Genomic DNA, 25,322 nt, shown 5'->3' on the forward strand with positions numbered 1-25,322 from the left:
GCATTGCTGCGTCATTTTTTTAATTTAATCTCCGGCTCCGTCCCTCTCCCGTTGACTATTTGCTCCATCCCATCACTATCACGTTACCTACAGTGAAATTGACTCCTGTACTGCGGTCAATTTTTGCGGGACTCACCCTCTAATTCCATCCGCGCCCTGTGCCCCCCCTGCAATGGCTCTGCGCCCCCCCTAGGGGTCGCGCCCCCCACTTTGGGAACCACTGATCTAGAATAGACCAACTGACCAGCATGATTCAGGAGAGGCCAGCTCTATAAGATGGTTTGTAGCTCTTCCTAGCTTCTCAGCTTCCTGTTTCACCTTTTGAACGATGAATAACGACTACTGCCACCTGCTGGTGTGAAGAGATATTTTCTTTCACATAAACACAGAACATGTGTACCAGCTGCCTTTATTTTTGTGTTAGACTGCTTTTTTTTTTTTTTTTGGTCCAGACACAAGACGTGAGGTTACTTCTCAGTTGGCCTTGGTCGCTGGTAGCTCATTGATGTTTAGCTAAGTGCATTAGGGGAACCTCCATCCAGGTCCGTCAGCCTTTGAAGTAGGTGAAAAATATTCAGCGAAGTCTGTGATTCATTGCAGCTTTTAAATGAAAAATGAATTTAGGTTTAACAGTGTACACCTAAAAGGAGCAAATAAAGTGAATCTCTTTCAGGTTTTCTGTCACTGAATAGTCTTGTTGCTGTCGGTGTTTCCGGCTGTCTGGTTCTATCAGTTCACTTGTCGTTCTTTTCCGTGGCCTCTCTCTTTCTCTCTTTCTCTCTCTCTCTGTATCCATTTCTCTCTCTGCTTATCTCGCCTGCCATGACCCAGCAGCACACTCATCATGCACGGACCATAAACCTCAGCAGCATAATAAGTTACGACTGCAGCGGTGCAGGTTTCTAGACTCACCAGTCTCACATCTCCATCCTCTCAGGTGACGGTTCGCTGTTCACGATGGAGGTTTGCGCTGAACGACGGCAGATGCGCGTATTTTTTTGGGGGGAAGCAGTGGCGCTCTGATGAGTCGTTAGCCGGAGCGGCGAGCTAGCGAGTGTGTCACCGACTTGATGAGATTCAAGGGAGTCAGAGTGTGGAGCAGCTGCCCCGCAGGGCCGTAAAGCCGCTGTGTGTTTAATCGGCTTTCGATAACACGACATGAAGGAGTCGCTGCGTGTTCGGCGGCTCAGAAACCAGCAGCTAGACGACTGAAATATAAACCAACGTGTGTCATTTAAGCTGCCGGAGTACATAATGATTTGCTGTTTAGTCGCTGGTGTCAGTGTCAGGCTTTTCTCTATTATTTTCCCTTATTTAAATAAATCTACACAAATACAGGGGTATAAATGGTGTAGAAACATTTAGTAGCCCAACAAAAACATATAACTCAAGTGGTGCAACAAACTGTTAATGTGTCATAATGTTGGTGGTTCAATAAGTGGTCCCAACCCGTCCTTGCGGAGGACACTAAAACCTGAAGAACCTAAATAACTGTTTGTTTATTTCAATTAGTATAATTTACTACCCTCATGTTTTTTCCTCGCCCTTGTCATTTGAGATTGTTCTCACCAATGTCTTGTTATCCCATCGACCCCTCTGTGTATATACACTGATCAGCCATAATTATGGGTGGGATATATTTGGCAGCAGAATATTTTGTCCTCAAAGTTGGATGTGAATGACTTTGACAAGGACTAAATTGTGATGGCTGTAAGTCTGGATCGGAGCATCTCCAAAACCGCAGCTCTTTGTTCCTGGTCTGCAGTGGTCAGTATGTAAGCATCAGAACTGACAATGGTCTGGGTCCTGCCATTCACATGGATGTTACTTTGACACATATCGTCCTTTCATTGTCTTCTCTGATGGCGCAAAGGAGAAATGGTCCAGGAATGATTTGAGGAACATGACAACGAGTTGCTGACTTGGCCTCCAAATTCCTCAGATCTCAATCCAGTCAAGCATCTGTTGGATGTTCTGGATGAACAGGTCCGATCCGATCCATGGAGACTCCACCTCACAACTTGCAAGACCCAAAAGATCTGCTGCTAATTTATTTAACGTCCAGATACCACAGTACACCTTCAGAGCTAGAGGAGTCCAGGCCTTGATGGATGGAAGGCAGCTTTGACACTAACCAACCGCCACCAAAACAGAAGAAGAAGAAGTCGTCTTCTTCTTTTTCCAGTTTGGCAGCTTTGCCACGAGCCAACTGCCGTTAAAACAAAAGAGCTTTGCCATAACAGGGACGTGAATAGGACTAGAATAGGAAGAATAGGACTAGGGACTAGAATAAATAACCCAGACTTTGTTGAAGCCTGATCCAATCCTTTACTTTAATTTTCGGCACTGATAATAAAGTTTATCTTCCTCACATGTGACTCTTACTGTATGCCAGTGGTTCCCAAAGTGGGGGGTCACAGAGCCTAGGGGGGTCGCAGAGCCATTGCAGGGTGGGCGCAGGGCGCGGATCGAATTAGAGGGTGACAATTTTTCGGTACGGGAGTCATTTGATAGGGAGTCAACGTGATAGGGACGAGATAGAGCAAATAATCAACGGGAGCGGGCGGGACCGGAACGGAGCCGGAGATTAAATTAAAAAATGACGCTGCAATGCGGTGAGTGCGCCCAGCTTTAGACAACAACATAGGGAGCGGGACGGGATTTAGGAGTCTTTCTCTCGGGATTTTGCGGGACAGGATTTCTTTGGCGGGGCAGTTACGTGATTGGGATATGACGGGAGTATTTTTGTGGGCTCGGGATGGGATGGGAGCGATGAGATGGACATGTTTTTTGACGGGCTCCCACGCAAACAAAAACCTGTTACACTGAACATATTACACAGGAAAGTTTACTTATTTGTTCAAAAAAGGCTGAGGTTTGTATTAATTACAATGTGTGAAATAAACTACAACGGAGTCTGAATTTTAAGATTGTTAAGATTTTCTCATGTACCAAAGGGGGTCCCAGCAGAAAAAGTTTGGGAACCACTGCTGTATGCCAAGGTTAAACTCTGTATCATTATTATGTTGAACATTAGACCTCATGGTTTTGGTCCTTGGGAAACAAGCTGCACTCTTATAAAAGATGCATCGTGTTTACCAGCAGCTACCTGCAGCCAAATAAGAAGATTTTGAACATTTGATCATGATTTCCACAGAATTTCACCTAAAATACCAACGTGCATCCACATCCAGATAGTGGAGGTGCACCGTTCATGTTAAACAGGTGCTGAGCATCCAAAGATTTTGTATTTTGCAGACGGCAAAAGCTAAGAACGGGCGGACCTTCTCTGAATAATAATCAACAGCATCATTAGAGGTTTCCTTCATTATTCTTCACCCTGATCTTTTTCCCCCTTCCAGTTTTTGGTGATCTGCTGTGTCTCTAATTGTGCCCCCTGAAAGTTTTATTGTCCTACAACTGCTTTTGTTCGGATTTATTTCAGTGTTCCCCCCGAGTGCTGCAGCACTTTGAATTTTCTGTATTAATTACAGGATTTAATTAGCTCTGCTGTTATTTGGTGTGTGAGGTTTATTATTCATTTTTTTCTTCTCTGCTACCTTCAGAAATTTTGTGATTAGTTTCATTTCACCCCCCCCCCACCTCCCCCGGGATTTTAACATCCAGTGTATGTTTGGTATGTTCCAAACGTGGTGTCAGCCCGTAGGTCTGTTGTTGTGTTATAAAAGTTTTTGTTAATGTATGCACTCTTTAGCCTCTCTAGTCGTGTTAAAAAAAAGTCTTAACAGGGTTTTTTTTCTTGCTCTGTCTTCAGAGTAGTTCAGGGAGTCCTCTGAGGAGTCTAAAATCATACCCTCCATTTTCCCAGAATGCTTCTTAAGATCTTTCTCAGCAGTTTTAGTTATCTCTGGTGTACAATAGAAGTGGAGGTGGATGGCGTGATCGTGATAGAATAATGAACCAGCAGAGCATTTTCTCTTTTTTTTTTTTTTTTCCAAATTACAATACAGCTTTTGAAGAAGCTTCTCTAGGAGCACAATTGCTCTCTCCCGGCCCTTTTGTTCTAACATTCCTTGGCGTTAAATTGCTAAACACCGGTCTCCGTCTGTTTTTATCCAAAACAAAAAAAATCCCCATACAGTACTCTTTTTGTTATCCTCTTTACATTCAGACAGGTATCCATGGAGATGGGAATAATGCACCATGAAACAACCAAAGCCACGTTTACAGTCGTCTCTGTTGTTGGATGGTGAATAATGAGAGTCGCTCCCAGAAGTGACACATGTCGACTACTCCGCTTTTCTCCGCTCAAACAAAAGTCACAGCCGGCCTTGCATGCTAGGCCATGTGGCTTTTAACCAGCAAGACAAAGGCACCTGCACACTTGGATGTACGGCGGACAAACACTCGTCGTCCACGGAATTTCTGGAGAGCGACTGCGAAGCGCATTGTGGTGGCTCCACCTGATTACCAGATGATGTGCAGCCTGAGTTAAGCTTAGGTGGTTGGCTGAGGCCCAGGCAGGCTGCCAGCAACCTGTCAGAGCACCCAATTATAACTCAAAGGATCCAATTATGTATAAAGTTAAGCCTCGATATAATATAAACCGGTGAGTCTACTGTTGAATGGCTCATTTTCAGGTTTCCATTTGAAGTTGCTGCTCACTGAAAACATGTAAAGGTACGGACACTCCAAACCAACATCAAAGATCTACTGTCAACTAGAGATGGGAGATATGGACTAAAAATTTTGGATGAAGTCGACGCTGCTTCTGCATCCTTGCACATTTTCTGTCTTTCTTCATATTCTGGTTTGTGCTTGTGTTTGAGGTGGTGGAACAAATTAGTGGTGTTGCTGTCCTTTTTATCCACTATTTGTTAGCAAACCTTGCATGTTGTAATTTTCTGCTCCGCATCAGACTTTTTAACCCCTTCATGCCTAGTGTCGCGAATTCGCGACGCACTGTTTCCGTTCAGACTGCAGCCGAAATAACGCATGTAATACTCCAATGTCCGTTTGTGCACATTCAAAAAAACCTTTTGCAAGCACTTGTTTCTTGTAGGACCGGCCGGAGTGGTAAGCAAAAATACAAATATTGAATTTCTTTTTATAGTTGAAAAATCAATTCAGGCGTTAAGGGGTTAAAACCAAACCAGATAATGGAGGTGGAGCCTCGTTTAGGAACGAGCTCCTCGCTGCCCGGCGTATCTGCTCCGCCTTCCGCCATTGTCAGTTTGTCAATATTCCATACGTGTTGGGCTGCGAGTGTGTCGCACACATATATACGTCATCTATGGGAATTTATCGTTTTTATCACGGGATGACATATTCTTACCGTGGGGAATGTTTTTGACGATATATCGTAAACGATGAAATATCGCACATCCCTACTGTCAACGAACGCATACTATGACATTTCCTCATGTCTCTTGTGATTGAACCAAAAAAAAACCACTATAACCGTTATCACATATGGACTGCATCTGCATGAAAGGCTAAGGCTTACTCTTCAGTCCAGCCATTGGCAGTAGTCCGTATTCATCAATCAAAAGGTGTAACGGGAAGAGCTACTATTAGCTGAGAAGCTAACAAGCTAAGACAAGCTCTCAAACCGTTGTACAGAGCTGGCCTCTCATGAATCATGCTGGCCTTCAGTTTATTCCAGACGATCATGTTGAGGAAATATTTCACGTGAATATTTGGAGCTGCAACACCAACACCCAGCCTGACTCATTCAAACTGCTTGGTGTTTCACAGCCCTAAAACAGTAACCAGCTGTGGATTATTTAGACGCTTTCTCCATCATGTTTCACAACCTAGTCTCTAGTTTTGTCTGTATATCTTGGTTGTGTATCATTCTTGTTCACCGAGAACCCCTCTCTGCTGCAGTACTCACAGGTTAGCATGTTCAAAGGCGAAGGATAAGCAGTAAAATATACTGAACCCTCTAGCTGACTGAAAAACTGCTGGGAGTTTGAGGGAGGACAGATAAATGCGAAGGAGTAACGAATGCTGCCGGTGCTGCGATCAGAAGCGGCAGAGATTCAAATTAAAGCCACCTCGTAGCCGTGATGGAAAGGCCTTGGGACCCCGGAGGAGTATCTGCCATTTGAAAGCTATAACCAAAAACAAAGGTTTAAAGAATGGCTCCCCGAAAACCAATAAGTTGTCCTTCAGCTATTTACTCCCCAGAGATGCCACCTATAGCACATCGTTCACTTAATAACCATCCGCGTCGACTTTTCTCTCCACATTTCATTTGTTTCAGCGCTCTGCCCCGGGCAAGGTCTAACGCTGTTTATCAGAGTGAATTAAAAGAGCTAAAATAAGTCCGGAGAGGTTTGATATTTGCTGTTTGTTCAACGTTTCACCGTCCGAGCAGCAGACCTAAATCACCTCTGTAGGTTGAGCTGCTTTTCCTTCATATTTGAAAATAACTGTATTTAAACCAGCACTGAATCTCAGATCATCCTCCAGCCTGTTGCACTGACATGCAGCTTTACAGACGTGTTCATTTCATCAAACGTGCACGTGTTCATGCTGCAGTTTAACCAGACTGTGTTTTATCCTGGTAGAGGCTGATCATTTCACACAGCTGCTGTGTTCACTGAACATGAAAGACTTCACTGGAGCTTCAGCGTGTCGGACTGACGCTGCTGCATACCTGCGTACAGAATAATTCAGCACCGTTTGACACATTTCCATGTTTTATGCCTTGGGGGTCTAACCAAGTGGAAACCTCCAGGGCTGAAAAATGAAGCCAGCATGAAAGTGGCAAGAGCTGCTGTTTGTCGAATGATCACTTGAGGCTCTCAAAGCGACGTCCATAACACACGTCTTTGTTGGAATCATAGACTGTAGTAAAAATGGACTACGTGTCAAACCAAGGCTAGTAGGCTACATCTTGGTAGCGTATGAACCTGGATCATCTGAGTAAAAGAAAACAAATTAAATCTAGCAAAATATAATTCCCTGCTTGTGCATGTCGTGTTACACCAGGGCTCTTTCCAGGCCAAGGACCCCCAAACTGATGGAGAGATGGAGCGGGGACCCCCTACTTATGTATATGTGTATTTAAAGACATTTAAATTTATGGAAAAAAAAAAATGCGACCCCTGTTGAAGACCTCTGTGTTACACCATTACACCAAAAACTTCATCGTCAAATTGTCTAATATAGAAGCACATGCACCGACCAGCCAAAACATTAAAACCACTGACAGGAGAAGTAAATAACATTGACCATCTTGTGACAGTTCAATGTTCTGCTGGGAAACTCTTGGACCTGGCATTCATTCATTGGTGTGGATGTTACTTAGACATGTAGCACCCACCTAGACCAGACCAGGCACCCCCACCCCATAGCAATGACACCCCAGCAGGACGCAGCCTGACACAGGGACACACACAAAAATGCTTTAGGAACAACTAAAAGGTGTTGACCTGGCCTCCAAATTCACTAGATTCCCAAGCTGATCAAGTATCTGTGGGATGATCCACAGAGGCCCCTCCCCTCAAAGACCCCCCACTAACAACATTGTGTTGCCAGACACTACAGGACACCCTCAGAAGGCCCATGTCCATTCTCTGATTACTGTTTTGGAGGCACAAGGGAGACCTACACGATATTAGGTCATAATGTTATGCCTGATCGGTGTATAATTTTTGCATCGACATGCTTTATACAATGATCGCTTTTATCACTGGCTGATTTAATTGACCATTCAATTCAGTTTTCAATCATAATAACAACTGTGACCTGAACACATGCAGGTGTATAATAAGAAACTCTTGTCCTGTTTAATACGCTCCCACTTTGTCAGTGCCAGTACTATGAAGGTTTATTGCAGCACTGGTCATGAGATATTTTCTTCTTAAATTGTTTGGTCCTAATAGCGGGTTTCATTTCCCCAGTTGTCATATTCAGTAATACTCTCCCCCGGTTTCATCAGTCTTCCTGGAGGTTTTTATCTGCCCCCTGAGCTGATTCAGAGCCACTGAAGTGTGGGCTATAATCATAGCCTAATGACAGATAATCTCAAGCACACTAAACGACTTTAATCCTAGCCTAATGACAGATAATACCGCTACACTCCTGCTGTGTGTGTGCGCGCTAATTTGCATTTTCGCCCTCGTCCCTGGGAGTTTGAACGGAGGTGACTCACTGGTTCCTCTGAGTCACTACGATCCCGGGCCGACTAATAAAATTAAAACTTCGGCGTCAGTTTACTTCGCGCCTGCAGAGAGAAGCCGAGGTTCCGCCTGAAAGTGAAATCGTAAAGCTGTTTGTGCGTCAGGTGATGGAAAGCCGAGGTTGAATTCATACATATTCAGCGTCCGTTCAGTCGTTGTCTTATGATTCAACTTTATGAGGGTCATTATGATGGACAGGTAATCATATTTCCCATGCATGAACTTACCGACCGGCGTGTAAAGCTACAGTAATTAGGCTGTAAGATGTGCACGGTTTGGTTGAAGGAAAGGTCTGATTATTCAGCTGCTGCAGGCTGCAGGGATTTAATATGAGTTAGAGTAAATTACTGAGATGCTGGAGGCTGAATGGTAAATTCAGAGGTGTTATTACTCACCCAATGAAGGCTATTGGGCGCCTTTAGAAAGATCTGGTTATTTAAGCTGTGAAGGCTCCAAGGGAATATTAGCATCGCTTGATTAAATCTCCACGCTCATGAAGTATCCCTCATCTTCTCCAGGATTAAAGAAAATGCTGAAGTGTAAATTTGAACTCATTACAGGTGTGCTGCTGCTCGCGCCTCGTAGGAATTTACTGCCTTTCAGTGAGCTCGCTGAGAAGACCAGTGCCGTGGCCAGGTGGTGCGAGTATGTGGTGAAATTCTTGCAGTCCTTCCAGTCGTTTATGATTCATGAGAAGGCAGCATCGTAGGGCCAGGGCGAGGAAAAAGAAAAGAAGCTAAGGGACGAACCCCCTTCATATTTCTTCTTCAGTGTCATTTATGGAAATGTATGCGGGCAAAGTGGAGGCATGAGCGCGAGCTGATGGAGTCAAGGTTACAAAGCAAAACGAGAAAACCAGCGGTCGTGAGTCCGGATTTAATAACTCAGGAACAGGTAGTTAAGTGAGGAACTGAGGGACGACCGCGGCTCATCCGTGTGGTATCAGGACCTGCTGCACGGCTGTGTTTGTTCAAGGCCGTCCCCGAAAAAAAAAAAGTCTGTCTCCCAAAACAACGAAGCCATTTGTCAAACGTGGCCGCCGTCGCCGAAGATGACTTGTCGTCGCTTCAGATATCAGCTTTCATGGGCGGAGGTCGCGATGCTCCATCACTCTGAGACAGTAGACTCCAACGCTAAATGGATTTTACACTTTAAAACTCTATTTGCTGCAGCTCATATATTAGTTATGACCGTCATCATTTGATATTATACGGGGGACATTAAAGACGCCAACTGCAACTGCATTAGTTACCAAGGTCACCGTGCTCTTTCATTCTCTGTAACAGCAGAGATTAGCCTCTTGGCTAGACAGATGGTCTCTGCTACAGCTGCTGCAAGTACAAGATATTACTCCAATAAATAAAACACGGTCACACACTGATGCAAGCTGTACAAACTAATCAATAAAGCTTAAATAGCTGCATATTTTATTGAGGTGCAGACAAACAAGCACGTGTCTGAATAACGGGAATCTGTAGGGAGCATGAATGCATGAAGAAATGGTTAATGACAGCATTCAGATATATCCTCTGGGGACCACGACGTTCAAGAGATTAATTAGAAATCTAACCATTGGTTTATCATATCATACATGTCAAATGGCTGCTGCCATCAAGGAGTGTCATTGCTATGGGGTGGGGGTACCTGGTCTGGTCTAGGTGGGTGCTACATGTCTAAGTATATCCACACCAATGAATGAATGCCAGGTCCAGAAGTTTCCCAGCAGAACACTGAATTGTCACAAGATGGTCGATGTTATTTACTTCTCCTGTCAGTGGTCATAATGTTGTGGCTGATCTGTGTATGACCCCATTAAGAAAATAAGAACCTTCCTCGAGTCGATGATATTTCTCCTCTTATTTTATTTAATTTTTATTTATTTTTTTGCGATAAGAACTTAATCTTCTCTATTTCCAGATATTTCATCACCTCATTCATTAGATCTGAGTGTTTTCAAGCAAAAGCTTTGTGCCGGTGTTGCAAGATACAGTTGAGGGTTTCCAGCCCAAAAACTCTTAAAAAAAAAAAACGCCCAAAATGTTACGTCAATGTTTTGTTTAGTACTTTGACGTTGCTCGAAACGCAGAAATCATCCAGCAGGCTGATAAATGATCCCGTATTCTGTTTTACGTTGCTTTATGTAATGTGTAATGGATCTAAATCAATGAGTCTGAGTAAAAATCTTGATAAAGTCAGAGAAACATTTCTGCAATAATCTGGGATCCTCAGCTCCAGAACATAGATGTTGATGGAAACCAATGAGGATCAATATCTGGAGCTATCTTGCTGAGCGTCTGTTGAACCTTAAAAGACCATCTTGTACAAGCCAAAGAGCAATGAATATTGTATTTCTTTACCTTTAGGCACCTGCCTGACATTGTTGTTCACATTAGGCGGGACATTAAAATCAATCGACTTTGAAATAATACAATTTTATGATAAAAACAAATAAAACTAGTTACAGAAATGAAGCATGTAAGAAAACAAAACATAAAAAGCAGAAATAAAAAGACAACTCACAAACAGATGCAGCTGACAGAGGGCTACTTCTGTCGACGTCATATTAACATTGTGAAAGCAGACATTTGGTCGTTGAACTGTAAAAGATTGCGACTCGTTTTCTGGGGACCTTCATTGTCCCCGGTGTCCTCACCGTCGTTTGTTCCTCCTCCACTCGGTCGGCTGCTCCTTAAATGAAGCCGGCAGATGAAAATAGCTTTCCTCGACATCATTTGACCCCTTCCTTTCAATTATGGAAAAGTCAACATCATGCTACCCTCATGGTGTGAGGGGGACGGCGGATGCAGCGTGAATGGAGTTCCATGTTCTTCAGGAAGAAGATAAGATTCGTCTATTGAGTTGTGAAGTAGGAGGGACCTCTGGATTCAGAAGTGGTTTTATGTTTCCCCAAAGAAATAGTTCCACCTCATTTGTAGCCACAGGGCTTGTGGCAGCTTCCTAGTTTTGATTCCGTCAACGCCCCTCATCCAATCTAATGACAGGGACGCACATTTTGGTTTGTAGTACGTTTTGCAGCTATTTCCCATCATCCCTCAAAGGCGTCTTCTCTACACTCCAGGACAGACGCTGATCGTGGTTTAATGCTCTCTCTGTTGTGTATTTTTCATGAACCCAGTGACCACAGCTCTGCAGCAACTGCTGCTGCTGCTTCTCCGACAGTCTTGCAGCGACTGCTGATGAGAAGAAGCAGGGCCGGTCAGTTTGTATTAGAGAGGAAGACGGAGCTGAGTCAGTGGCCATTAGAGGCCGAAATTTGTGCACAACAAGACGGCACTAAATCAGAGGAAAAGCACTTTGAGGTGACGCAGAGGAGGACGAGGAGGAGGGAGGGACGGCATGGGAGAGGTCAAGGATAAAGTTCTTCTTTCTACAGACATTTTATCCCTCGCCGACTGTCCACCATCTGATTTCTTGGATGCATCGCCTCACATCTCTGAGATGCGTTGACTTCATGAGGTGTAGGAGGATGACAGAATGTAGCAGGGATGAAGGAAGGTAAAGACAGGCAAGAGAGAGAGAGAAGCAGGAAACTAGGAGGAGGAGGAGGAGGATTAGGGTGACGGGAGGAAAGAGAGATGAGAGGTGTCTGGCTAATAGTTCCCTCTGTCTGTTTCCCTGCTGTGACATTCTCAACTACTTCTACAATTTCGCCCCTACTGGCTTTTAAGGCAGCGCCAGTGTGTATGTGTTCCTGTTCAGCCCCGCGTTTTACAGAGCCTCTAGAGTACTGGCTTTCTGCGAGGCGGCAGCGCTATAAATATTGATGTCTGGCCAAGAAAAGTGAACGTTTAGGGAACAGAGTAGCTGGGTCTGTCTGTCAGTGTCACACTTGTACTTGTTAGAAGAAAGAGAAAGGATCTTCTTTCCCTGTTCTTCACACCGCGGCCAGTTCAATCCTATCACATCTGACTGAGATCCAGGGGACGTGAGCTAGGGCTGGGTTTAAAAAAATAAAAAATAGTCGATTTTCCAATTCAGGTTGATCTTGTTTTGAAAGATCTGATATTGATTCATTAAATCCATGGATCATTTTCTAATTAGAAATCTCGAGATTGATCCATGCGTTAGGGAGATACAAAACACGACAGAAGCTTCAACACAGGACACATAGCTGAATGGATTTCAACAGCATGACGACAGAGAAGAGCTGCACAAAAGCAAAGAGACATGCAAGATATCTGGACTGAACTGATATTGAATCATATCAGGAAATCAGTAAATCATTACTTTATAGTACCTTTTACAAAAACCATGTGTTTTTGCCACATTTCACCCACAGATGAGCTCTTGAGTCTTAACCACATCGAGCATTTTACTGCATTTTAGCTCATTGTTTTGGATCACTCTCAACCAAGTTGTAGGCAGCTGTCACCGGTGAAAACTAGATAGGTAGAGTTAGCGGCTAGCTAGTGTTTGATAGATAAAGAACCATATACACTCACTTGTCAGTTCATTAGGTACACCTAATTGAAAACTAATGTAACAGTCCTGCACTAAATCTTAGCTTTGTGAAGGTTATGGTATTCAGCATTAGTTTAAAATAACAGAGAGAGCTGTTGATTCAACTGTGCTTTTATTTTGGAGGCTGTGGTTTGTAATACTATTGGATTGTACTGTGTTGTACTGATACATGTTTCTGTAATTGGGCTGTTTCAACATAAACTGCACTGTAACATTCATGAAGCAAGCCTTTAGTGCAGGACTGTTACAGTAGAAAGCCTTCATTTTTTATTAGTGTACCTAATGAAGACGCGAGTGAGTGTATTTCCCTCTTGAGTTTTCAGAGATGAAAACAAAACGACACCTGAAGTCTGACTCTGAATTAGGGATGCCCCTTACTATATAATGTTTATGTTCTATATATTAACACTTTATGGGGCAAGGAACCATTTAGGGTTGGTTTGCCTGTAACACAGTAATGTAGACACATCCGGTGTCAAGCATCCTAGTCAGAACAAAATTTTCTTCTTTCTTTCATAGATGGCGTGTGCACCATGTGACTGTATTAGGTTCAACAAATATTTCTGTCATAGTTAATGTAGTGTGGAGAGGCTAACTCGTACCTTGGCTCCAGAAAAAATGAGTTTTCTACTCCAGAAATGTTCTGGTCATCCTACACCATAAACTCTCTAACCCTCTCTGGAAGATTTTTCCCCTTGACGCTGTCTCCAGGAAACTTTTCTTTTAAACGCAACTTTCAGTGTTTGCTGCTGTTGTTGATGTTTTGGTGCAGCCTTTACCTGAGCGGACTCAGTGTATTGTGTGTTGGGATTTTATTATTTTTGTACGTGTTGAATCAAGCTTGCATCGACCTGTATACCGATATCGATCCCTACAGTAATCTGTGAACCCAGTCTTTATTGTGTTTCATTAAATAATATATTTTAATATTTGGCAGATCAGGCCTGTTGCTGCCTCTTGGTGGTTTAAAACAACAGCACATTTGATCTTTGCAAATGGAGGTGATGTAGGGAGGTCCCCTTTGTTGGAGCGTTTATTCTTTCGGTGAGAAAAGAGGTGGTTGTCCCATGCTGAGGCAGAGCCATCAGCCAACTTTGAAATCAATCTGTTTTTATAGCTGCAACCACCGTCGTCCGTACAGGAGACAGAATACAGCCCAGGGGAAATCAGGTGGAGGAACAGAGCACCCAAGAGAGGCTCTTCTTCACCATCAGTCCTTGGGATGTGTTTGATAGTAAGTCCAAAATCCAGCCCACATCACTAGGGTCTGTTCCAGCAGATCAGAGGGATGAGACTTTCTCCTTTTCTGACCAGCTTCCTGATTGAAGTCAGGATTTTAACCCGATCTCCCCAAAACCACACTGTCTTGTGAAGATTAACGTTCCACACCGGTGCTTGTCTCTACAAGTTTTTGAAAGAACGGAAACCCGTCCGTTAGTTGGAGAAATCCTCGTAGCCGTCTTCCATCGGTTGGAGAGGCAGAGGAAGATGGAGAATATCAAATTATCTGCAGAGGAGTATTTTTTCTTTTTCCTTTTTGTAGAGCACTTATCTTTTAACGCCTCCTGAGGGACGGTGGCTGTAAAGTAAAACTAAGTAGACGCTTCGACTGCAGCTCCTGTTGTGGTTTAGTGAAGGTATAAGGGGGCTCGCGGGGAAGAGACACAAGAATTCACAGGTTGCTTCACTTCGTCACTCCGTCGGCGCTGTTATAAAACATGCGGTACGGTGCGGCGAGGTTTTCTGATCCCTGTGGACCAGCTCTTCTAACGTATGTATGAAGGGGCTTCACTGCTTCTAGAGGCTGCAGCTCAGCCTCAATTTACAGGAAACTGACTGCCCAGAAAGAGCTCTCTCCTAGAGCTGTTGTTTAAAGATTAGTGAATCACCTGATAAATAGATCAGCTGGTGTAATACATCCTTGTGTTGATGCATGTGCAGCTTCTACCCACAGAGGAATCCCACCAGAACATTTTGTCCTCCTCCTGTTGTATTTTCAGTTGTTCTTTACAGCAGGGCTCCAGGCTAACCTTAATAGGAGCACTGGGGTACTTTAAAATTTAGGAGCCCAAGCAGTGCATTTGGGGGAAGCTTTAAATCAAGCTGCATTCACATTTTTACCCATTTTAATTGTATTGCTGACAGAAGCCCTATTTTCACAGGACTAGTTTTACCCAGGGACCTCTAGTCATGTGTAATAACTGCAGAGGTCGTCTGATTCGTCTGTAATTTGTAAAAAATCACACCCCAAAGACCCTGTTTCTCCTAACACAGATAATGCTAATGCACCATGAATCGACATCTCTGTCACTTTAGGGTGTCTTTTTATTTTTTTAAGGAGTTTTGTTTAGTTTGCTGCTTTTTTTTTCTGCCTCTTTTCACTTAAGAGTCATGAAGCCTGTGTTATAAATCAAAGTTTGGACAGCTGTTTGGGTGCAAAGTCAAGATGTCACGTACAGACCCAAATAGCAAGCTGAAAAAACCCTCAGAAGAACGAAATAGAAAAGTCACAGAGGACAGTGAGACGGATGACATGCGTGGCAGCAGATTTTCATGTGTTGGATTTTATTTGCACTGGTTCCTCTAGTCTACGGTGCTTCGTTGTGATTCATTAGTGATACAGTATTATTACAATATTGTATTTAACCTTGGTTCGGTTCATAAATAAATAATTATGATGCTACTCTACCTATTAAAAACAAGTTATAAAGAATACACAAAGAATAAGAATCGAATTTTTTCAGTCCGCCATTACTATAATGACGTGTATATTGGATTTAGCATTCAATGGAGAAATAATATTAAATAAAGTATCTGCAAATAAAACAAATTTATAGTAAACAGTTGACTTTCAATCCAACTTTGCTAGCTAGCTCTTATAAAGTTAAGCTAGTTCTCGTTACGTCTGTAGTTGTTTCCTTTACCAACTTTATCAAAATCATTTTAAATCTCCATGGTCTAAAAAAATTCAAGAGTACAAACTCTGGATTTTAAATGGCGGCGGTAACGTCAGATTTTTGAGTTGACATGAGTTACGTATGTTGTCCGCGCTGTTTTCTCCGTCAATTTTCTCTGTAAATTCGGAACAGAACAGATGACCGATGAGTGTGTGTGGAGGCGGGGGTCTTGGGGGAGGCGGCTTTGGAGAGGAGAGAGGAATAGGAAAAACACAACCCACGCACAATGTTGTTTGAGACGTGCAAAAACATTTCCGATTCATTATGAGACTATGGCGGAGTAAATTAGACCCTGACAGGCCGCCATAGTATTAACATTGTGTGGGAAACACTGAGCAGCAGTTGTTTTCACTGGTGTTGATTACTGCTCTATGACTTGCACAGAACCACAGAGATGCAGCCAAGGTGTTGACCTGGCCTCCAAATTCACTCAGATCCCAAACTGATCAAGTATCTGTGGGATGATCCCCCCCACCCCACTAACAACATTGTGTTGCCAGACAGCACAGGACACCCTCAGAAGGCCCATGCCCATTCTCTCATGAGTCACAACTATTTTGAAGGCAACACAATAACAGGAAGGTGGTCATAATGTTATGCCTGATCGGTGTATATGCATTATATTAATGGCTACTCACCTTATAAAAAGACCAAAGGTAGACTCTGCTGCCCTTGAACTCATTTGCATAAAACTAGTTTGTAGAATAAACTCTTGTGCTGGTGCAATGCAGAGTTTTCAGTTTTATGAATCCCTAGTCTACCATCCAGTGTTTCCTTGTTGAAATGAATGAGATTTGCTGACGTGCTCAGTATTTGCTATGTATTTTATTTGAATGAGAGAACAAAATTACATTTTTGCACCAAAAAGTTTGACACACTGCTGCTCACTGTTCAGAAGCATTTAAAGACAGATATATTAGCATCATTTACTGAGTGCAGGTGGTGAATTAGTAGATAGTTCATCATGTAATATCCTCCCAGAGGCGTCAGTAGGAGTAACGTAGCCTGCAGCATTCCCTCTAAATCTGCATATTTCTATCATTGTGAGTCCCAGTGAGTGTTTTTTGGGTTTTAGCAGCGTTTGATCTGAACGTCTGGTGAAAGTCTGCTCCCTTGGCCGCTCGCTTCGAGTTAAACCTGACAGTTTAAAGACGAAGAGAGTTTAAACGCCGCCGTGCTGCTTCACTCTTCAGTGCAGTTGATGTCCGTCTCCCACGCAGCCGCCCACATCCCTCATCAGTGTGCCGACGCTGATTGTTCTCTGCTTTCAGGCTAGGTGCATATGTGTGGGCTACTGTAGATTCTTGAACGTACAGATTGTGTTTCATACAATGAGATTATGATCTGGTGTCTTCTGACTGAATACGGCTCTGATCAAGACAAGAGTAGTAAATAAGATTGACCATCTGGTGACAATTCAATGTTCTGCTGGGAAACTTTTGGACCTGGCATTCATTGGTGTGGATGTTACTTAGACATGTAGCACCCACCTAGACCAGACCAGGCACCCCCACCCCATAGTAATGACACTCCTTGATGGCAGCAGAAAAAAAACACAAAAACGCTTCAGGAACAACTCAAAAAAACATGAAGAACAGCACAAGGTGTTGACCTGGCCTCCAAATTCACTAGATCCCAAACTAATCAAGTATCTGAGGGATAATCCACAGAGGCCCCTCCCCTTAAAGCCCCCCCTAACTAACAACAGGACACCCTCAGAAGGCCCATGTCCATTCCCTGAGGAGTCCCAACTGTTTTGGAGGCACAAGGGAGACCTACACAATATTAGGAAGGTGTTCATAATGTTATGCCTGATCGATGTATGTTAAACACTTTAACACACATGGATATGAAGCAAAAGTTTTGCGACCTGAAGATAAAAATCTGCTGTAAAACTTTGTCCAGGTAGATACAGACTGTGAGCTTTAGGTTTATTTTTAATGCTCCTCTTTCTTTGCGTATTTCCAGTGAGGAGCATCCTCGAACCCCTTTGGGTCAAACTGGAGGTAGATGTTGTGCGGATTAGTAAAATGAACATTGACGTTTTTTTTTTCTGCTTGAGGATGATTGTTAGTGCTCTGGAGCAAAAACAGCCGTCCAGGAGCCTCATTATCCCGCTCACCGCTACGTGCTCCGAATGGCTAAGGGAGTCGGCTCGGCTCATTCATGGGAAGTACTGAACTCAGAGGTTTGCGGGGCTTATGGATATCTGAAGAGCAGGACCTTGTGTTTGCTGAGGTGATGGATGGAGCTCATCAGTATTCAGGGTCTCCATCTCTGTCATGGACTCTCTGGGCATTTTGTTATCCGGTAAAGAAGAGAGAAATGCCGGTGAATGAGCCGCGGTCTGTCTGCAGTCTCTCTGTCTTTCACATATTTTATTTCTTTAACTTCTTTAAAGCTTTTTTTAAAACTCTCAAACTCACCGATTGTCACTTCAATAAAATGATTGATGAATTGTCCAGAGGCTGAGTGACAGGTGTCCAGAAGGAGACAGTATATGTCCTAACTGAAAAGATATTTCCCGTCACTCAAATGTCAAAAAAAATACTTTTCAGTCCACCTGGTCAAGTTTTTATTCCACCATCAGAAGAAACTGCTTCTTTGTTGGTCGGTGTTTGTTTCAGTCTGACTGAAAAATCACCAGAATGACATCTTCATCTCATAAAATGGTCAGGACTCATGTTTTATATGGTAATCCTGGAAATGCAGAATGTCTGAAGGAAACCGTTGTTTTGTGAGTCCACCCTCGGGGCTGACACGAGGAGGAGGAGGAGGAAGGTGCAGCGGTTTAATATTCAGGGAAGGCTCCGCGTCCAACACAGCCAGGGTCGGTGTTGAGGTTCACCGGCTGCAGAGGCCAGCAGGTATTCAGCATTTAGCTTCGTTTTCCTCGGAGCTGTCTCGGTGTTTGTGCTCCACTGGTCACGCTGTCGGGGGACGTCGACTCTTAAATGCCAAAGCTCCGCTGAGGAAAACTGGCCCTGTGTTTTTTTAAACTCCCTCTCTCTCTCTCTCTCTCTTTCTCTGTGTCAAGTGTTACCTCAGTGAGGCTCTGCTCCCTCCTCACATTATCTCCTCAGGGATTACAGCCCTCTGCGTCGGGAGAGCCATCCCTCTCATATTTTCTTCTTCTGACGACTGTAATTCACCTGCTTTTATACACCCAGAGCTCCCTCACCACCAGCAGTGACAAGTGTCTGACCGGGCAAAGCCTGCAGGGATAAAGACCATGAGAGGACCAGAGAGTCTGAGACCTTCTGATGATTGTTGAGGAGCTGGATGGCATTTAAAACTGTGGAATTAAATATGGAGGATACACACTTTTGCTAACTTATTATAAGCTGCAGTTTAATGGTACCGTAACAAACTGTCTTTAATGACTTCAGACACAGTTAATACCAGATAAAGAGAAACTTCTACTGTCGCTGAGGCCAAGCTGGAGGCTTCCTGATGTTATCAAGCAGCTGGAATAAATATTCATAGACTTACCATATGCAGAAGCTTTTAAAAGTTGTAATCCTTAAACCCTGCATAAATCTATTTTCTTGTGAACTTGGGAAAAAGGGACATCATAACTATATCCATTGAATTCATAGACTGATCAGGCATAACATTATGACCAAATAATATTGTGTAGGTCTCCCTTGTGCCTCCAAAACAGTTGTGACTCATCAGAGAATAGACATGGGCCTTCTGAGGGTGTCCTGTGGTGTCTGGCAACAGGATGTTGTTAACGGGGGGCCTTGAAGGGGAGGGTCCTAAGTGGATCATCCCACAGATACTTGATCAGTTTGGGATCTAGTGAATTTGGAGGCCAGGTCAACACCTTGTGCTGTTCTTCATGTTTTTTTTTAGTTGTTCCTAAAGCGTTTTTTGTGTGTGTGTCTGTGTCAGGCTGCATCCTGCTGGGGATGGCTGCTGCCATCAAGGAGTGTCATTGCTATGGGGTGGGGGTGCCTGGTCTGGTCTAGGTGGGTGCTACATGTCTAAGTAACATCCACATGAATAAATGCCAGGTCCAGAAGTTTCCTAGAAGAACATTGAATTGTCACAAGATGTTATTTACTTCTCCTGTCAGTGGTCATAATGTTGTGGCCAATCGATGTACATCAGCATTATATTACCTACCTGAAATGACAGAAACCATCTGATAAAATTATTTATTTGATGTTTTATTTTGGCCCAAGTCCCATCCACTAACATGGAGGAGGCAGAGCTGTCCACTAACTGGACTTGTTTCAGTTTTCTTGAAAACCTGAATCCTGCAGTCACCTCTCGTTCTCATTCATAAGTTGCAAAAAGATAAATCTTTTTGCAACTTACAAAACACTATTTGTTGCATGTCAGCAAAACTCAGTTATCGCCACTTTAAAAGTGAGACATCAATGTTGAAACCAATATCTAGTGGCGTCTGTGTTATATTTAACTATGTGCTTCCAGATTTGTCTGTAAACAGTGTAACTATACCAAGATATCAAAGTTCAGTTTGTGAAGGCATCTATAATTATTAAATATAATGGTGTATATAATAGTTGCCACTTTCTTCAGGTTAAGGATAAATCCATCAGGGTTGTTGTTGAATCTCTAACTACAAAGTGGTCTGTAAGTCTTCTGATAAAAATTACACAGGCCGTGGTGGACAGCTAGAGGCAGAGGAAGTGCGCTGATGTTGACAAAGTAATCAAAGCTAACGGCTCGTTGATCAGAGTCGGTGGGCCCGGATCAGGCTGCAGCTTGAATCATAGTAATTGGTTCTCGTCTCTCGGCGTCGGAGAACAACATCCATTAACAGAGAGGCTTCGGACGGAGGCAGCGTTCGTTAGTTAGTTTGGATTTAGCTTCCAGTTTGCAGCGCGAGAGGAGAACGATGAATATTTATGGAGCTGACATTCATGGATCTGTGTGTATATGTGAGGGAGGGGGGTACGATTACACTGTGCAGACCACAGACGGCCTCATAAAACAAACATTTATTTCTACTGTGTTATCTTTTTATGGTTTGGTGTTTTATTATCTAATACGTTAAAGGTTTAAAAAAGCAGCCGCAAAACTTCAAGAATCATTTTTCTTGCGGAGCGTGGGAGAGGAGCCAATTAAAACAGCCTTAATTAATATTAATTAGTGAACATAATGTATAATACATGGTGTTTTTATTGCGGCCAATCATCCATTAAAACTAAAGGTGTGAAACGTGTAAAGGTTTCCTCTGACAACACTGATTCATCTCCATCAGCACTCAGCCTGTAATGAGTCAGTCAGGACGCCATTCATCTCCACAACACGACTTCATTACGACGTTCATTTGTCCATCGAGGCAGAATTACACCGTTCATTCATCCAACTGGACTCCGTTCATTCATCTAACATGGCGCCATTACAGCTGAAAGACCTGCCTCCACCTGGGGAACGTTAAAGCTGCTCCTGAGCGATTGCTCTCCGCTCTGACACTCTGCGTGTTGTGATATTCGCAGACTCCACTCTTTCGTGTCATTAGCACCTCTCCAAGGCTTTGGAATGAAACTATCGAAACAGAATAAACTTCTTTTATCCTGAAATGCTGATCATTTACCTCACAGCACCAGCGAGCTCCCATCCTGCTGCTTTTAACAATTTAGTTCGTGCTTCCACTCCGGCTAAGAGACAGAGAATAATCTGTCTCCAGCTGCGTCGAGCTGGTCTCTCCTCTCTGAACCTCTCAGCAGCAGAGTTTAGATTCTTTATATACGGCTTGATTCACAGTAATGTTTATATCGATGCTAAGAGAGGAGGCGTTCACGTTTCAGCCAGCTGCGTGACGCCAAAGGTCTGTTTTCACTTGGCTGACATTAAACCTACTCATTAGCTTCTCTTCATTGGCTCCCTTTAAAGTCTAGAACAGAATTTAAAATCCTCCTCCTTACATACAAGGCCCTTAAAGGCCTAGCTCCATCGTATCTTAAAGACCTTATTGTACCATATCATCCCAACAGATCACTTCGGTCTGAAAGTGCAGGCCTACTTGTGGTTCCTAGAATTTCAAAAAGTAGAATGGGAGGTAGAGCTTTCAGCTATCAGGCTCCTCTCCTGTGGAACCAGCTCCCAGTTTGGGTGGCAGACATTCTCTCTATTTTTAAGGTCAGGCTTAAGACTTTCCTTTTTGATCAAGCTTATAGTTGGGGCTGGACTAAACCATCCCTTAGTTATGCTGCTATAGGCCTAGGCTGCTGGGGGACGATGCACCAAACACATGTCCTCCTCCTTTCTTCTCTCTCCTCTCTCGCATCCTCCACTTTCTTTTCTCTGGCACAGAGCTCTTGCCCTCTAATTTCCTATCTACTACTAGTCTTGCAGTTCTGTGCTTTTACTGTATAGAACGTTCACTGCTGTGTGAATTGTATTTGGATTCATGACAGACAGGTCCAAAAACACTGGATCCTATAAGTTTAACAGTCGTCAACAAGATTCAGGATTCTGAAGGTGTTTGGGTCACGGTTTGGTACAGCAGAGAAAACCAAAGGAAACATATATGGTCACTTAGGAAACATAATTCAGCGCCACAGTAGATGTGATGCAGCCCATTTCCTGATGCTAAAGAACTGTGACGAAAGGACTGATATCTGGATGTCCTGATCCTGACCGGGACTCCTGATTTGATTTGAATTTCCTTCCATGAAGATTCATAAAGGCTTTTCTTGTCTTCCTTGTCTTCTCCTAGATGCCACTGGATTCAGTCCAATAAATATTTCTGCCAAAGTTGATGTAGTGTGGAGAGGTTAGCTTGTACCTTGAAAGGTACAGAAAACCAGAAAACTTGGGTACTCTACTCTAGAAATGTTCTAGTCGTCCAACTCCATAAACTCCCTAACACTCCCTGGAATATTTTTCTCCTTGGCGCTGTCTCCAGGAAACTTTTCTCCTCTTTGTAGCATTTTCAGCGCAGCCTTTGCTCGAGTGAAGACTTTTTGTGTAGGTGTCGAATCAAGTTGGTAGTACTGAATGACGACCTCCTACTACCACCTCACCAAATAAACATCCACTTTGCACAATTTACAAGTTTCTCTCTGACTGGCTTCAATTTCCAGAGCAAAGTTCTTCCACACAGCAGACATGTGTGTCCAGTCACATGGTTCTTCTTCAGTTTCAGTTCAGTTCAATTTTATTTATATAGCGTCAGTAAAGATACAAATTGTCTCAAGGGCGCTTTACAAAATACCCCCAGAGCAAGCCTGGAGGCGACGGTGGCAAGGAAAAACTCTCTTTTAACAGGAAGAAACCTTGAGCAGAACCTCAAGCTCATATGGAGGGACACATCTGCCTAAGGCCAGCCGGGTAGAGACAGAAGAAAGAGAGAGAAGAGAACAACAGGAGAAATCTGCCATAGATACACACATCTGACTAAAGCGAACATGTAGAATCTGATGGTCAGGGTCAGGGTCATTGATAACTGCCGGAGGCCATGAAGACCGGGCATGTTGATGAGACAACAGTGACAACAGATGTAGTATGGAGCTCCACAGGAAACACAGAACTCCAGGCCAGAGACACTCAAAAGAAGATGGAGGAGGAGGAGGAGGAGGAGGAGGGGAGGACCAGTTAGCATGCTATACAGTAGTAGCACAGAATTGCATGACTAGTAATAGCGAAGAAATTAGATAAGAAATTTTTGGCAGCTCAGAAGCTTCCCACCATCATTAAAACAGATGTTTTGGCTCTACAGATAACCTGATTTTGGTTTATGGCAGATCTAAAATACATAACTATAAAAGATCAGGCTTGGCTGAAGCCCAATACCCATCTGATCGTTTTTAAAATTGCCTGGATCGACCCCATTTGCCAATCGTGACACCTCCATGAGAAATAATCTCCCTCTATTTCACTCCTCTCCGCTGGCGTCTTCAGATGAGACGCGTTGTCCCGACATGAATATGAATATGACATTGTTTAAAACATAGCTTACACTGACGGTCTGTTTCTTGTTGTTTGACAGAAGCGTGTTACAGCTCGCTGGTGTCCAACCTGCCGCCGTCGTCCTTCAGAAGCTCCTCCCAGCTGTCTGGGAGCCACGCGCCGGGATTCGCCAAACTCAACAGGAGAGAAGGTGAGGAAGAGTTACAGCTTCAGAGATTTGACTCGATTATGTTGCATTTGACCAGACTTACTGGGCTGAAAGCAAATATTAGTACTGTTACGTGAATCTGCAGAGAGGAAGCAGGAAAAGAAAACAAACAGGTTTTTACTGGATTCCCAAAGACTTAGAGGCAATTCAGCGGCAACTAGGTTGGAGGTAGATAGAGGATCAGAATAATTTCTGAGAAGAAAATAAAAGTCTCATCCCTAATCTCTGAAGGTGCTGTTTGTGTTTGAGGCTTTTACAAGAAGAATAAATGTGTCTAGTGTTTGCTGGTCCAGCGTGAAAACCCAGCGGTGACAAAATAAAGATTGTGTTTTGTTGTGGAAGAGCTTTCTGCGGGGAGCGGGCTCCGCTGCTTTATCCTGACATCAAAGCCCCGACTCAGCTGGGAGGGGGTCGAGACGGGTTTAATCTGGATCCGAATGATTTTCACCACCTGGGAAACTAAAAGAAGCCGAGCATGAAAAGCACCGTCTCAGTCCTCAATTAGTCTGAGACTTGAGACTTGAGAAAAGAAAACAGCGGCTCTTTAATCTGGGCTCTTTGTTTTACTGATGTGACTTAGATTTTGTGACTGTCTGAGTCCAGTGTGGTGATCATATGACAGTATACTGTGTATTATTCAGCACTTAGCAGTTAGAGCATAGGTCACTAAAGATGAATCTGACTTTCTCCTGCTGTCAGTAGAAAGATGTGGGCAGTATATATTCATTTCATTTCCTTCATTTCCCCGCTGTAACCAAACTGACATTTCTTTCATTAACTTTTACAAGAGACAAGGCGACCCAGAGACGTCAGGGATATGAAAAGACATTTTTTACTTTTACACTGGTTGATTAGCAGACGCCAGCATCTGAATTAACTCGTAGACAAATTAAAACGTATTATTATTCTTTGGCATTCAATTCAGAGCTGCTCTTTTTATTGTGATCTAATCTAGTATTTTTAATTTAGCATATTTGTTAACCTCCTCCTCTTCATTGTCTTTGATTTACATACACCGATCAGGCATAACATTATGACCACCTTCCTAATATTGTGTAGGTCTCCCTTGTGGTGACTCATCAGAGAATGGACATGGGCCTTCTGAGGGTGTCCTGTGGTGTCTGGCAACACAATGTTGTTAGTGGGGGCCTTTGAGGGGAGGGGCCTCTGTGGATCATCCCACAGATACTTGATCAGTTTGGGATCTAGTGAATTTGGAGGCCAGGTCAACACCTTGTGCTGTTCTTCATGTTTTTTCGTAAAGTGTTTTTGTGTGTGTGTCAGGCTGCATCCTGCTGGGGATGGCTGCTGCCATCAAGGAGTGTCATTGCTATGGGGTGGGGGTGCCTGGTCTGGTCTAGGTGGGTGCTACATAGTCTAAGTAAAATCCACACCAATGAATGCCAGGTCCAAAAGTTTCCCAGCAGAACACTGAATTGTCACAACATGGTCAGCTCAATGTTATTTACTGCTCCTGTCAGTGGTTTTAATGTTGTGGCTGATCGGTGTACACTGACATTATGGATCTGTATCTGTACCTAGCTCCACCTGCCATCACAGAACAAGAAGGAAAGAAAAGAAAGCATCTTCATCGCTGACCCATCTGGTTTCACGCCAGGCTACTAACCCACC

General features: G+C 43.5%; 1 protein-coding gene across 1 annotated transcript in view; it reads left to right on the plus strand.

The window, feature by feature from the left end:
* Positions 1–25,322, plus strand: part of LOC311489472 (contactin-associated protein-like 4) — a gene marked incomplete at its 5' end in the record, with an annotated part of 111,575 nt that overhangs the window by 4,605 nt on the left and 81,648 nt on the right. The window contains one exon of the mRNA XM_084546563.1: positions 23,562–23,672. Within this exon, the coding sequence (XP_084402689.1) occupies positions 23,562–23,672 (111 nt within the window). The remainder of the gene's footprint in view (positions 1–23,561; positions 23,673–25,322) is intronic.

Source organism: Chelon labrosus (genome assembly GCF_963514085.1).
Source record: "Chelon labrosus genome assembly, chromosome: 6".
NCBI classification, from domain to species: domain Eukaryota; kingdom Metazoa; phylum Chordata; class Actinopteri; order Mugiliformes; family Mugilidae; genus Chelon; species Chelon labrosus.